Source organism: Tiliqua scincoides, chromosome 1 (genome assembly GCF_035046505.1).
Source record: "Tiliqua scincoides isolate rTilSci1 chromosome 1, rTilSci1.hap2, whole genome shotgun sequence".
NCBI classification, from domain to species: Eukaryota; Metazoa; Chordata; class Lepidosauria; order Squamata; family Scincidae; genus Tiliqua; species Tiliqua scincoides.
The window spans coordinates 42239667-42254341 of record NC_089821.1 but is presented as its reverse complement, the minus strand read 5'-3'; the positions used below and the strand labels follow the sequence as shown (position 1 = coordinate 42254341).

At 42.8% G+C, this 14675-nt stretch overlaps 1 protein-coding gene across 6 annotated transcripts in view; it reads right to left on the bottom strand.

Moving 5' to 3' along the window:
* The window catches only part of ELP4 (elongator acetyltransferase complex subunit 4), a 216691-nt gene that overhangs the window by 186926 nt on the left and 15090 nt on the right, over window positions 1-14675 (bottom strand). For all 6 annotated transcript variants that reach the window (XM_066638016.1, XM_066638014.1, XM_066638015.1 and 3 more), the window contains exon 3: window positions 3134-3255. In XM_066638016.1, the coding sequence (XP_066494113.1) occupies window positions 3134-3255 (122 nt within the window). The remainder of the gene's footprint in view (window positions 1-3133; window positions 3256-14675) is intronic.

The following is a 14675-nucleotide window of genomic DNA, read 5'->3' as shown; positions in this document are numbered from 1 at the left end:
TGCAGAGCTCCCCACACCTCTTGCAGCCTCCAGCAGCCCTTACTACATAAATCTAAGTGCAAGCACCCCCTTTTGCCCCCTTGAGTGATGCGACCCTGGGGATTGCATCACTGTCCTTGTCCCTCTCCCACAAAGACTTACTGAGGGAGTAAACCTCCTTCAAAGTTTGAGAATCACTGCTGTACACACTAGGACAGGGGTGTCAAACATAAGGCCCGGGGGCTGGATGCGGCCCTCAGAAACATTTTATCTGGCCCTTGGGCGCTCAGCTGCTGAACAATGCTGCGTGAGGTCTCACTGCTGAAAGGGCTCCCCCCATATCTTGAAATATGAGCAAAATTTGTGTATTTTCTCTTCTGTCATTTGCAGCTAATGAGTTTCTACACAAGAACAGTGTGCTTATTTCTGGTTTTGACCTGTTTAATGACATCACTTCCTGCCAAATGACATCATCACTTCCAGCCCTCAGCAGGCATCATGAATGATATTTGACCCTCTGTATGAAATGAGTCTGACATCCCTGCACTAGGATGTAAGTACCACTGAACTCAATGGAGCTTACTTTTGAGGAGACATGCATAGATTGCACTAAGGGCAGGGGCAGGAAGTGCCCTTGTGCAAACTTCTTTCTGCTCATAAAAATCATGCTCCAACTCATTCTTGGAATTTGTATTCATAAAGTTACATGTTAACTCATGGAACTCTTAAGGTTCTTTAAGATTAGGTTTTCTTTATGAATATGCAATTGTACTTGTGGTAAAACTTATCTTCAGGCAAACAGATTAAATCAGTGATTCTCAAACTTTTAGGGAGCATTACTCTAAGTAAGTCTTTGTGGGAGAGGGGCGACGGTAGCAATGCAATCCCAAGGATTGCATTGCTAAGAGGGGAAAAGGGGTGCTTTTACTTAGTGTGGACTTCTACAAGCAGCAGAAGGTGCGAGGAGCCCTGTGCAGCCCTCCACAGGGCTCCCCAAGTGTTAGAATGTTGAGAAACAGCACACGCAAACCACCTCCTGCAAACCAGAAGTAGTTTCAAGGGACAGGAAAGCATTACACAAACTGGTGGGTCACGACCCACCAGTTGGAGAACCACTGGATTAAATAAAGTAGCATTTCAGTTACTAAAAATAGTTCAGAATGCTCATTTGATATCAAAAAACACAAAATCAAGTCCATTTTGAACATATGAAAGATGAACATAAGAAAATGAACCAATATCAACAACTGTTCAACAAGTTGGTCCTGATGCATTTTACATAGAAGCTCTTCTCAGATGACAAAGCTTAGAAACCATTGTTACAAAGAATTCTTCAGTCTTATAAATATATTCTCTGAAATGCTTTCAAAAAAACGGGACAACTATAAATATTCAGTCTCGTTGACTTGGGGATGTTTTCTACTTACTATATGACTGAGTTTGCAGTTATTAGTAAAGCCCTATATTTAAATATTCACCATGGACAACCAGAAAGGTTGTCTAAGTAACAAGATGTTCCCAGACGCTGGCTCCTGCCAGACCCGTTTCCCCATCTAGCAGGCATAAGCAAATGATATTGTAAGATAGAGCCCCGTTTCCTGGAACATAAGAACATATGGCCACTGGATCAGGCCATAGGCCCATCTAGTCCAGCTTCCTGCATCTCACAGCAGCCCACCAAATGCCCCAGGGAGCACACCAGATAACAAGAGACCTGCATCCTGGTGCCTTCCCTTGCATCTGGCATTCTGACATAGCCCATTTCTAAAATCAGGAGGTTGCACATACACATCATGGCTTGTAACCCATAATGGATTTTTCCTCCAGAAACTTGTCCAATCCCCTTTTAAAGGCATCCAGGCCAGATGCCGTCACCACATCCTGCGGCAAGGAGTTCCACAGACCGACCACACGCTGAGTAAAGAAATATTTTCTTTTGTCTGTCCTAACTCTCCCAACACTCACTTTTAGTAGATATCCCCTGGTTCTGGTGTTATGTGAGAGTGTAAAGAGCATCTCTCTAGCCACTTTATCCTTGCCATGAATAATTTTGTATGTCTCAATCATGTTCCCCCTTGGGCATCTCTTTTCTAGGCTTCTCTAACATTTTAGAAGGGGGGGGGGGAATCTTGTGCAATCCTGAGGACCAGACCATTGCAAACTTTACCAGAGCTGCAAGTTCTGCTGAAACTATCCATTGAGGTGCAGTGTAAAAAAATAATAGAGGAAAAAAGCCGTGCTGCTACCACCACTAGGCTAGTGAGCTTAATTACATTTTGCTGATTTCATTACAAGGCTGTATTAAGGAAAAAAAAATTACATTTCCTACATAAATTATGTGCTTTATTTCATTTATGACTGCAGATGGACATAAGAATAAATATAAGATCACCATGTGGCAAATTATATTTCACAACACACTGCTCTGTGCCTTTTCGTAACTATTCAGATCTATTTGCTTGTGATGTTTAGGATGTGTTCAGACAACCATTCCAATAGCACATGGGCCTCACACTCACATGCAACTGTGTCCCAACCTTCTTCCCATTCTTCCCACTTCACTTTTCCCAGGATGATAGTAATGTACAGTATGTGCTAGCATAATACTGTATTCCCTTCTATATGGGATTTCTCTTAACTGCTATCATTGCTGCTATTTTAATCTAGGTATAAGTAGCATGTTCAAGAACATCTCAGGCAGAGATGAACTACTCTGCTACTCACATACATTACTTTTTCCCTGGAAAGAGAAGGGTATGTCACATACAAAACCATATAAATGGATGTATCTTTCATAACAGGTATAGGAATGCTCATCCCAACAGGGCTTTAATATTGCTTTGTAACACAATTTGAGAGATAATAATTTTCACATTTTTATACCACCCATCCTCCAAGGAGCGTAGGGTGATTGATGTACATAGTTCCTCCCCAACTTTTGTCCTCACAACAATCCTATGAGGCAGGTTAAGCTGAGACACAGTGACTGGCCCAAGATCACTAGGAAGCTTCATGGCTGAGTGTGGATTTGAACCTGGATCTTCCAGGTCTAAGTCCAACTCCTGAACTATTACACCATCTCGGCTCTCCATTAATAGGCATATTGTATTATACTAGATTAGGAAATGATCATATGAAGAAACATTGACTTTACCTTTAAAATATCAGCAGGTTCCTCTTTAGCTGAAGCGATAAATAAATTATGTCCACAGACTATTCCTTCTGCAAGAAAATGCTTGAACAACAGATTGGAGTAAATACCATATATATCTTCCTCTGTGGAAAAAGAAACATACATATTACTAGTGGTTCATGAACACTGGTATGTAAGAAAGGAGCACAGGGGAAAGAAACCACAATCATCGTATATGTCATTAGATTTGTTCACTGATTTATCAGATTGTATTCAAAGTCAGGAATATAAATCCCATCGAGTAACCCCAGGTAGGTAGATACCTCTGTGCCAGGGGTGTCCAAAGTTTTTGACAGGAGGGCCACATCATCTCTCTGACACTGTGTCAGGGGGGCCGGAGAAAAAAAGAATTAATTTACATTTAAAATTTGAATAAATTTACATAAATGAATATATTAAAGATGAACATATAAATGAATGAAGGTCTTGCAATAGCTCAAGGCCTATAAAAGGCCTTGCACAAAGCAAGGCTGGCCTTTCCTTTGCTGCCACTACTGCATCACAGGCGTGAAACCGCAAGCAGTGGAGGGAGCCCTCATCCCACAGCTCACGTGAGAGGTCAAACAGTCGCCCTCACGCTGAGAGCAGTTGCGTCGGGCCAGTGCGGGCTCCAGCAAGTCTCCAGAGGGCCAGAGGCTCATTGGAGACTGGGAGCTCCCTGAGGGCCTCATTGGGAGTCCTCGAGGGCCACAAGTGGCTCCAGGGCTGGGGTTTGGGCACCGCTTCTCTATGATAAGCCATATTTTTGTTGGCCAAGCTGGAAAAGGCTTAGATTTGAACAGCACCCAGATACAGGGTAGGATGAACAACAGCAGCAGCATTCTATATGAGTTAGATACCATTTTCATAACAATCTGTGCTACTATAAAACCAGCTCTCTGCTTAGAGCAGCCATTTTCAACCACTGTGCCATGGCACACCAGTGTGCCACAAATAGTCTGTAGGTGTGCTGTGGGAGTTTGGGGGAGGGTCATTTATTAGTAGGACATTGGGGGATGTGAGCCCCCCACCAACAGCATGGTATGCCTTGTCAATTGTCAAAAAACTGGTGGTGTGCCTTGACAATTTAAGTACCTTATCAGTGTGCCACGAGACAAAAAGGGTTGAAAATCACTGGCTTAGAGCATCAGAGGAAATATTTAATCTAGTTCTAAATAAGTTGTGGCTCTCAACAAAGGGGAAGGGTTTTTTCATTCTCTTCCGCATCAGAGATTGCTGGAACATTGGAATATGTAAAAAAAAAACAAAATATCTGACATTGCTTATAGAGAAATAAATATGAGAGTTTTATTATCACATTATCTGCACCTGACAAGAGCTTGATACAAATCTACATACTGTATATCCTCAAGGAGAGAAATAAAAATGGTCTGCTGTGCTGCTTCAACAAAGCACAAAATCAGGCAAAGGACCTTCCAACACTGGTCAAAGAAAAATCATGTTTGCTTGCTTTCATGCTGCAAGATGACCTATCACATCATTCAGATGCTGAAGTCCCATATTTTGAAGCACTGGCTTTACTAAAGATCACCCCCTGTATCATAGCCACCAGAGATGACAATTTGTTCAGAAATTTCACCATCAAGGAGAAAGGAAAGGCTGAATTCTTCTGCATCTTTTAAAGCGTGTGGGGACTATGGTTTAAAGAATTCAACCGTAGGAGATATTAAATATTAAAATTTGACATAAGGGGATCTGAAGCAACATTTACATTTTGGTGCTTTGCTAAGGGTTCAGAGTTGTATGCTGCAGGCAACTTTTCAGCTGCTTTGGAAGTGAGGGGAATGAGTCATTCAACACCAGCTGTGACCTGAAGAGCTGACATAGAAGTGGACCTACTATTGCAGCCAAAATTTACAAAGAGAAACTTTCTGATATGCTCATAAAATAATGGACTGTATGACTAATGGCCCAATCCTATCCAATTTCCAGAGCTGATGAAGCCATAAGAACAGGGGTGTCCAACCTTTTTGGCTGGAAGGCCACATCATCTCTCTGACACTGGGCAGGGAAAAAAAGTTTCAAATTTGAATAACTTTACATAAACGAATATATTAGAGATGGAACTTATATGAATGAATGAAGGTCTTACAGTAGCACAAGGCCTATAAAACGCCTTGCACAAAGCAAGTCCGGCCTTTCCTTGGCTCCTGCTGCTACATCACAGACGTGAAACAGCAAGCAGTAGAGGGAACCCTCATCCCAAAGCTCACACAAGAGATCAAACAGTTGTTCTCATGCTGAGAGCAGTTGCATCAGGTCAGCGAGGGCTCCAGCAAGTCTCCAGAGGGTCAGAGGCTCAATGGAGAGTAGGGGGTCCCTGCGGGCCAGATTGGGAGTCCCCGAGGGCTGCAAGAGGCCCCCGGGCCGGGGTTTGGGCACCCCTGCATAAGAACATAAGAACAGCCCCACTGGATCAGGCCGTAGGCCCATCTAGTCCATCTTCCTGTATCTCACAGTGGCCCATCAAATGCCCCAGGGAGCACACAAGACAACAAGAGACCTGCATCCTGGTGCACCCCCTTGCATCTGGCATCTGCCAATGGGACGTGTGCTGCATCCTGTAGTGGGTGGGGGTAGTCACAGAGGTGGTAAGGTAAGGTAACATTTGGGGCTGCATTGGTGCTGGAAAGTGGGTTAGGATTAGGCCCTAAAAGTGCCTGAAATTGATACTTACCAACCACTCAGTAAGCGTAAGGTCATGCACATTGGGGGCAAAAAATTAAAACTTTACATATAGGCTGATGGGTTCTGAGCTGTCTGTGACAGATCAGGAGAGAGAGGGTGGTGGTGGAAAGGTCGATGAAAGTGTCGACTCAATGTGCGGCGGCAGTAAAGAAGGCCAATTCTATGCTTGGGATCATTAGAAAAGGTATGGAGAACAAAATGGCTAATATTATAATGCCGTTGTACAAATCAATGGTAAGGCCACACCTGGAGTATTGTGTCCAGTTCTGGTCGCCACATCTCAAAAAAGACACAGTGGAAATGGAAAAAGTGAAAAAGAGAGCAACTAAGATGATTACTGGGTTGGGGCACCTTCCTTATGAGGAAAGGTTATGGCGTTTGGGCCTCTTCAGCCTAGAAAAGAGGCGCCTGAGGGGAGCATGATTGAGACATACAAAATTATTCATGGCAAGGATAAAGTGGCTAGAGAGATGCTCTTTACACTCTCACATAACAACAGAACCAGGGGACATCCACTAAAATTGAGTGTTGGGAGAATTAGAACAGACAAAAGAAAATATTTCTTTACTCAGCATGTGATTATTCTGTGGAACTCATTGCCACAGGATGTGGTGACGGCATCTGGCCTGGACGCCTTTAAAAGGGGATTGGACAAGTTTCTGGAGGAAAAATCCATTATGGGTTACAAGCCATGATGTGCATGTGCAACCTCCTGATTTTAGAAATGGGCTATGTCAGAATGCCAGATGCAAGGGAGGGCACCAGGATGCAGGTCTCTTGTTATCTGGTGTGCTCCCTGGGGCATTTGGTGGGCTGCTGCGAGATACAGGAAACTGGACTAGACGGGCCTATGGCCTGATCCAGTGGGGCTGTTCTTATGTTCACTCATATGCCTTTCTGTTAGTTCTCACCTTCTGTGGACTTCTATCAAGATTTTACAGTCTAAAGGAGGACCATATCAAAATTTTTCACAGTGCAAAGGATGTTGATGGTGCTAAGTAGAACAGAAACTGAAGTTAAAGAGTTTATAATCACATGAATTTTAATTGCTTACTTGACAGTGATACTTGATTCTTAATTCCACCCTGCCCCCCAAAACAGGAAGAGCTCTTCCAGGTAAGATCAGAATTCTACAGTATTTTCAACAGTGGCTAGCCAATTCTAGGAAAACCACAAGCAAGACACAAAGGTAAGAGCCCTCCTCCATTCTAGCCTCCCAGCAACTCCTATTTGAAGCATGCTGCCTCTGAATATGGAAGTTCACTTAGCTAATAGGACTAACAAGTGCTGTTGCATCTCCCCAATCCTAAATGTTGCATCTCTTCAATCCTAATTCACATCTCCAGATTAAAGGATAAAATGTTAAAAGCTCAAATAGGTTAATTTCTCCTTCTCCCTATCCCTCTATTCTGCTGCTTTTCCATTGTCATTTGAAGATTCCATGCCTCCTGGGAGCCACTGAGCATAGTCCATGTCAGGCCATTCTGGTTCTTCCCCCCCCCTTTCTTTTCACTTAGAAACACATGTTCCCTAAGTATATAGGAATCGCTACTCTCAGTCTCATTTCCCATAGCTATTTGTAATTTTTCTGCAAGAATGTAATTTTGTGTAACATTTTTCATTCCTTAAGAGAAAACACACACATCTAGTTTCGACTTCTTAACACACCTCATGACACTATAGCCAGAAATGAGGCACAGGTTACAGTGGTTGAGAAAAAGGCTCAGTAGCATTCCCAGGGAAGACACCTTTGCTTTGCTCTTGCTGCTTCAATGGCTCTGAAGGTAAGGGGGAGGTCAGCTTAAAGGGCGCACTGAGATTTCTTGCAAAATTTAGTGCTTTGCCTCCCCTATGGGAAGGCTACTGAAAAGGCTAGTCTCTATGACCTTAAGAACTTCAGTTTAATAACTGATAAATCTGAATGAAGTCAATTGGATTAAAACTAGTTTAAAACAAAATACTGCTCTAACTGTGCTGTGGATCAAACAAAACTGTGGTTTAAATTAATAAACTGAAATTGGGCTCAAACAATAGTGAAGCAATACCAGTATGCTACTGAAAGCAAAGTTAGAAGTGCATGGCTCCAGTTTATAATGCTAGGATGTCATTTTTTCCATAAAGAGATTAGGAGTTTGGGGGAAGGGGACAAAAACAAACAAAAGCACTTTATTTTATTGCAAGTATTACTTTGGTTTCTCTCATGCTAAATTTACAATAAAAAGGCAAAATAAACTCTCAGAGAGCAACCTAAATGCTAAACACCTCAGTCTGCTAAAGTGCTCAAAGGCTTAAATGCGTTTCAAAAAGCCTTCACAATGTACTGTATCTTGAATGGTTAAAGACAGTGCTTCCATAAGAACATTCCAGTTTTTCCATTTGTAACACAGTGAATAGCTTTTTATTGATTAATTTCTAGGTCACTAAACTTTCATTTATTCAAAAAAATCTAAAGTGTAGTCATATGGGGCTTTTCTGATAGCATCCATTGTTCCCAGCTTCAATAATTATGTTACTATTCAAAGTTTACAATGCTCAAGTTTCTCTCCTGCCACCCTCAATTGTTTTGTTAAAGGTTTTTGGGCACCATAGAAATTAGCTGTTCTTGCACTTCTACCATACAATTTAAGCAACTATCTGAAAACATCTCCTAAATTTATGATCCATATCTATATGAAAACTGAATTGTAGTCAGTGACAATCAAAATGTGAATTCAACAAGGCCACAAATATACTGGGCAAATTAGCTAGGTCTTCGGTTTTCAAACTCTCAGGGAGTTTGAAGATCGTAGTAAGTCCTTGCAGGGGAGGGGAGGGAGGCAGTGACGCAATCCCCAGGATCGTGTTGCTGGGGGGGCTGCAGGGACTGGGATGCACACACCAGTCCCTGCAGCAGCCTTCCTGGTGTGTGGGGAGCCCTGCACAAGCGTCTGTAGGGCTCCCCAGCCTCCCAAAAGTGAAAGCGGAACAATTGTGTGCCACTTTCGGTTTTGCGGAGGTGAAGCGTGATTGCTCCACTTTCACTTTTAGAAGGCTGGGGAGCTCTGCAGACGCTCGCGCAGGGCTCCCCACATCTGAGGAACGCTGCTGCAGGAACTGGTGAGTGCATCCCAGTCCCTGCAGTCCCCTTTAGTGATGTGATCCTAGGGATCACGTCGCTGCCTTCCCCCTGCCCGTGCCCTTAAAGAGGCAGAGGCCAGGGCTGTCAGGTTGGGGTATTGCAATGCCCCAGTTTGAATAGCTCTGAGCTAGGTCAAAGCAATTCAGTAAGCTCTGTATTCAGATTCTTGCTATATAGCTCTGTTTTCTTATGTTCTTAAAACCAATGCATGTATACATACAACATCTTATTAAGGAGGGGGAAGAAAGCTCCCAAAGTCAGATATGTTATCACCTCTGTAATGAATACCACCAGTGATCTGGCTGACTGAGAAACAGCTACATGCCTTGAATTTCCTCTTACAGCTCAATCCTTAGCTTCCACAGTGCTGGTCTTGCGTGCACTGCCTGGGATATGACCATCATGAAAGTGCTGTAAAGCACTTCACTACAGCCCTGTGGTAGTTGCTATCGGTGCTAAGACCTGCATGGGGGCAGGGAGGAAGGTGTTTCAGGCCTGTGAGAGGAGTGAGATCCTATCCCCCACCCTGGGCATGTAAGCCCTACACAGGGCTACTTGGTTTTGTGTCAGTTATTGATCTGGTGCAGATCTAAGTAAACCCATAGTAGCTTCTAGGGATCAACATGGGGCAAGAGAACAAATATTCCTTAACTTCAAGGGATCCTTCAGCTGCCTCCCTGCCCATGTGGGATACAGCAGTGGCTGTTTCAGCACAGGAAGTCCTGTTAGGATTGGGCTGCCCATCTTTACAGAAGTAAGACCTTGTATGAAACTTCCTTCACTTCAGGTTCATGTTTTGCCATAGAACAAAACACACAAAGTGGTATGGAGGTTTTGGTTATATCACTGCTTCTCTTTTGTAGATAGAACAGCCAATTACAGCCTGAAATTCTCCACATCTTCTGTCTGAACAAGTGGGAAATAAGACTGGAAATGGACACCAAGTCTCCAATATAACAAACTAGTTCCATTCTAAGGACCTGTCCTGAAGTTGGAGCGCATGTACTTTGAAATAGCTGGTTCTTGCCAGCCCAATGCTATCACATCTGCACGAAAACACCGTAATAGACATACAGCAACTTTGTGAAAGCGCCAACGCAGCCCCCTGTAACTTGGATGTCCATAAGTCAGATATTCATGAGTCAGGGAGCCAGAGTATGAAGTAGCTGGCAAAGCATCAAATGTGCAAGACCAAGACTCTTCCAAAGCAATACAAAAAAACATAAAAGGATGTCCCTTTGGTGGCAGTTTGATCTTTACCCTCCATTAGAGAACCATTACCTGGTCCTAATTCAGTATGCCAGAGAGGTAGGGAAGGCAATAGAGAAGGTAAAGAACTATGAACCACTAATGCTAACCTTATAAAAACAAAAAGAAAAAGAAACAGAGATCCGCCATATTCGGCAGGGGGTCTGGTCTAGAGAGTAGAGCCTCCGTTAGCCTGAAGATAACTTCTGAAGGTTGCCAGTTCAAGGCCACCGGCAGCTCTGTGAATGGCAAGACCTTGAAGCAGCTGACAAGCTGAGCTGAGTTATTCCACCTGCTCTTTGGTGTGAGCAAAGAAATATCTTGGCTACCCTTCAAGTGAGAGATGAAGACGCTGCTTGTCAGCCAGCGTGGGAGGCAACTAGGAGCCAGAAGTGATACCAGACCATGAAAGATCCATCTGAAATGTTGTGCGCTTCTTGAAAGATAGAACCTTTCTTATTGTAAAAATCCTCTTGGGGGTTTAGAGATAGTCTGCCTATGTGAACCGCCTTGAATAAAGTCAGAAGAGTAATCCAATGACCAGAAAGGCGGTATATAAATACCAGTATTATTATTATTAATTGGGCACTGGCCCACACTCAACAGAGGTTCTGTTCACTGCCCCTCCAAACCTTCAGTACTGATATTTGCCCTGGCTGTAGTGCCCAGTGTGTCATTAGCAAGGGGTAGGGGGTGCCAGGAAGGGTCCTGTGGAGCGCTTTGCCAAGCACCTTCAGCAAGCTGGCACCAGCAATGATGTAGTGTGTACTTGAGTAAGACTGCAAACTGATACAAAACAAAAGTGCAGAAATTCAAGTGAACCTAACTGGCAGAGCAAACCTAGCTCACCCCTCAGCCATCCTAAGTCGCTTGTGCTGGCTCCCAAGTGATGTGAACATGCCATAAAGAATATCTGTGGCTACTGGGAGCAGGCTGAGCCAGTGCTCGGATATGCACTGGTTTGCCGGAGCTGAATCCAGCCCTGGAGAAGATGACTTTGTACCTGCCTCTGCAGGACAGGACAGCACAGTGGGTGGGAGAGGGTGGTGGGAGGGTGGACTGGGAGGCAGATTGGACTCGGGACGGGGTTGGAACCGGCTGCGGCAGTGCAGGCTGGATCCTAACCCCTGTTGTCAGCCCAACCAGCATTACACAGGACACTCGGATTTGCAGATCCAGAGCCTCACAGGGCTGGCTGGTGTGTGACCAAGAGCAAAGGGACAAAAATCCTCTTACTGCAAGCTGCACTCCAGTTTGCACCTACCTTGCGCTGCATACAGCGCAGGCAACTTGGTCTGCCTGTTCCAATACAAGTTAGGATTGCACCCTTAATTTAGAAGCATTTCCCCAGAGTGTACATCTGGTTAAACAACAGGTAACATTAAAACACACAAAGTGTATAATACCACAAGTGACTGCTTTAAAATTATCAGTGGCACACAAAAATTCTGATGATAAAAAACTGTGAAAGCTCTGGGGAAGGGGAACTGTATACAGAATATCTGCAAATACCACATTCTATAGATAGTCTAGACAGGTTGCCCTAGAGCTGCTGAGTATGTCACAATCCATCAGTATTAATTTATTAAAATATTATCATCATTATTCACAGTACTAAAACATAATAGTATGACCCAAGGTGAGCATTTCCTGAATTACAGAACATATTACCTAAATAGCTCTAGGTTATTCAATGAGACTATTTTAATCATCTCCAACATCTAAAATTCCATCTAAAATATTTTACTAATGTCCATAGTAGTTATTAAGCTCTAGGGAGTTTAGTTTGTGTCACTTGTATTTAATTAGCACATGTCAATACAAAGTTAGCAAACATATATGTTACAATACTTGGCATACTGCCATTCAACAAGAAGGCAAATTTTGACAACTTATATTTTGTATAATTACATTTAGCAAATCACTGTTTTGTACTTCTTTAGAGATTACCTTTTTTAACTTTTTAAAAGGTGATGAAGTCAATTATACTGACAAGTGAAGAGTATCCTTTAATAGGCAGGTTAAATTGCATACCAAAAACAAAAAAGGTAGCTAATTAAAATAGCTGAAATTGCTCTAAGGCTTAGACTGAACAAGAATAGTCCTGCCTTTAGCCAACTAAAAGTTTCAGAATTTTTTTAAAAACCTGACCTCACCTGCTGAATGAAATCTTGTAAGATAACCTTTAAAACCTCTAACAACTGTGAATTCTCAAACAATAATACATAAAAAATTAATTTAAATAAGGTATGCAAGGTCTTCCAATTCAAATATATTTTAGTTCTAAAAATTAACAAAATAATACACATACATTTTTAATAGTAAAGAAAACAAAATTATGTGGAGATTTATATTTCTGAATATTTTTCATAAACATACAGCAAAAATATGACGTTCTCATTGTTGGCAACTACCAATCTAGAAATATAATATCCCAATTTATTACTTTTTGGCCCATTGTTTAATATTTACATGAAACAAATTAAAAAGTATCAACATTAGCTGAATACAGGCAATTGCTGCAGACCATGGGCTAGAGGAGGCAGTGACTGATGAGAGATGCTGTATCCTGGGTCTACCTGCTGCCTGCCCGGGCCCATCATTCACCCAGTTGCTCCAATCCTCTTCTCCCTCACCAAAAGCAAGAGAGGCGGATCAGGGAAATGACAACCCACCACTTTCTCCAGTGCTTCTGCTTTAAGCAATCACAATGGCAGTGCTAAATAAAAATAGCAGCAGGGCATTGCATCACAGCAACCCTGTTCTGATAGCTCCTCTATTCACAACAGTGGGAAAGAAGAAAGTGGAAGATCCTCTTGTAACCCTCTTGTAACTCCCCTGCCTCCCACCTGTTTTTGATCAGTTATGTCTTCAAACAGGCTGGTGGAACATACTTAGAGCAAAAGAAAATTCCATTCCCAGCCAACAGTCTGCCTAAGACCGTGGTGAGAACAGTGGTGGTGAAAACAGCATGAGAACCCCTGACCTTTTCCCTTTAAGGGGTGGGGCAGGGGAAAAGCAGTGATGCAATCCCCAAGATCACACCACTGTGGGGGAAGGGGCTGTTTTTAAACAAACATTCCTGCTGCTGGGATCCTGGGAGCCCCATGGAGCCCTCTGCCTGAGCAGAACACCTGTTTCTCATGTGGAGTGCTGTAACTGCTGGGTGAAGCTGGAACTGAACAGAGCCATGAAGCAACTTTTTCTGTTGACCAACTCCCCCTTGCACAATTTTGTTCAATAAATAAATCTCCTGGCAGCAAAACCTGGCAGCCTATTAATATTTGCCCCTTTCTCTCTCACTTCAATGTTTTATCTGGCAGTGGTAGAAATAGAGCTCCCCCTGTGGGAAGAACTCAAAGAGGGCATAGTGCCCAGACACTATGTTAAAAGTAACAACACTTTTATTAATTTTATTATTATTATTATTATTATTATTATTATTATTAACAGTATTTATATATACCGCTTTTCAACCAAAAGTTCACAAAACGGTTTACAGAGAAAAATCAAATAACTAAATGTCTCCCTGTCCCAAAAGGGCTCACAATCTAAAAAGATGCAAATGAATACCAGCAGACAGCCACTAGAACAGACAGTGCTGGGGTGAGGTGGGCCAGTTACTCTCCCCCTGCTAAAAAAAGGAGCACCCACTTGAAAAAGTGCCTCTTACCCAATTAGCAACTTTTAATTGTTGTTAGGACTTTCTAGACCCAGGGAATCCTAGTCCCTGGTCATTGCAATGGGAAAAGCCTCTCCCGGAGGAGGAGCCAACAGTGGACGAACAGACATGTCCCCAGGAGCTCCTGGGAGACAGTTTGCTTTCCCCCAAATACTGCAGGTCTGAAGAGGACCTGAAGATCTTTGTTAGGAGAGACAAGATCTTCATCAGAGCAGGTATCAGGTAAACTGAAAGTCCGACCGGGGGGGGGGGGCTTTCTTCTCAGAGAAATCTAACCGTTTGTGACAGTATTGGGGGAAGTGCAGTGATCTGCAATCAAGCTGCTGGCTCAGTGCTGAGATGCCATATGGAGAAAAAAAAAAGTGAAGTGTAAAGTTTAAGCTGGAAATTTAAGATAAGCAAGTGTTAATATTGTCCCCAGCTCTGATTGACTGATTTAGCTAAAAGCCCTGGATATATTGGAGGCGTTAATGAGAGACATTTTAAGGAGGTTGAAAGTGCTCTTTTTCTCTGTCGTGGAATAAATTGGTGGTGGATTATAATTACAACTATAACTTGGGTGTGAACTAAAATCCAGAATTATTCTTGGACATAATTGGATATAAATATAATTCTCATTAGATTTGAAAGAGCTTTGTTTTCTCTGCACCAAAGACAGTGAGACTGTTTTCTTTCGTTTTGTTTTTCTCTCCGTTAACCGCACTGGACTGTTATCTGCAAGAGGTATGTAAGGAATGCGGATGGTAGAGTAGTAATGATGTGGTGGA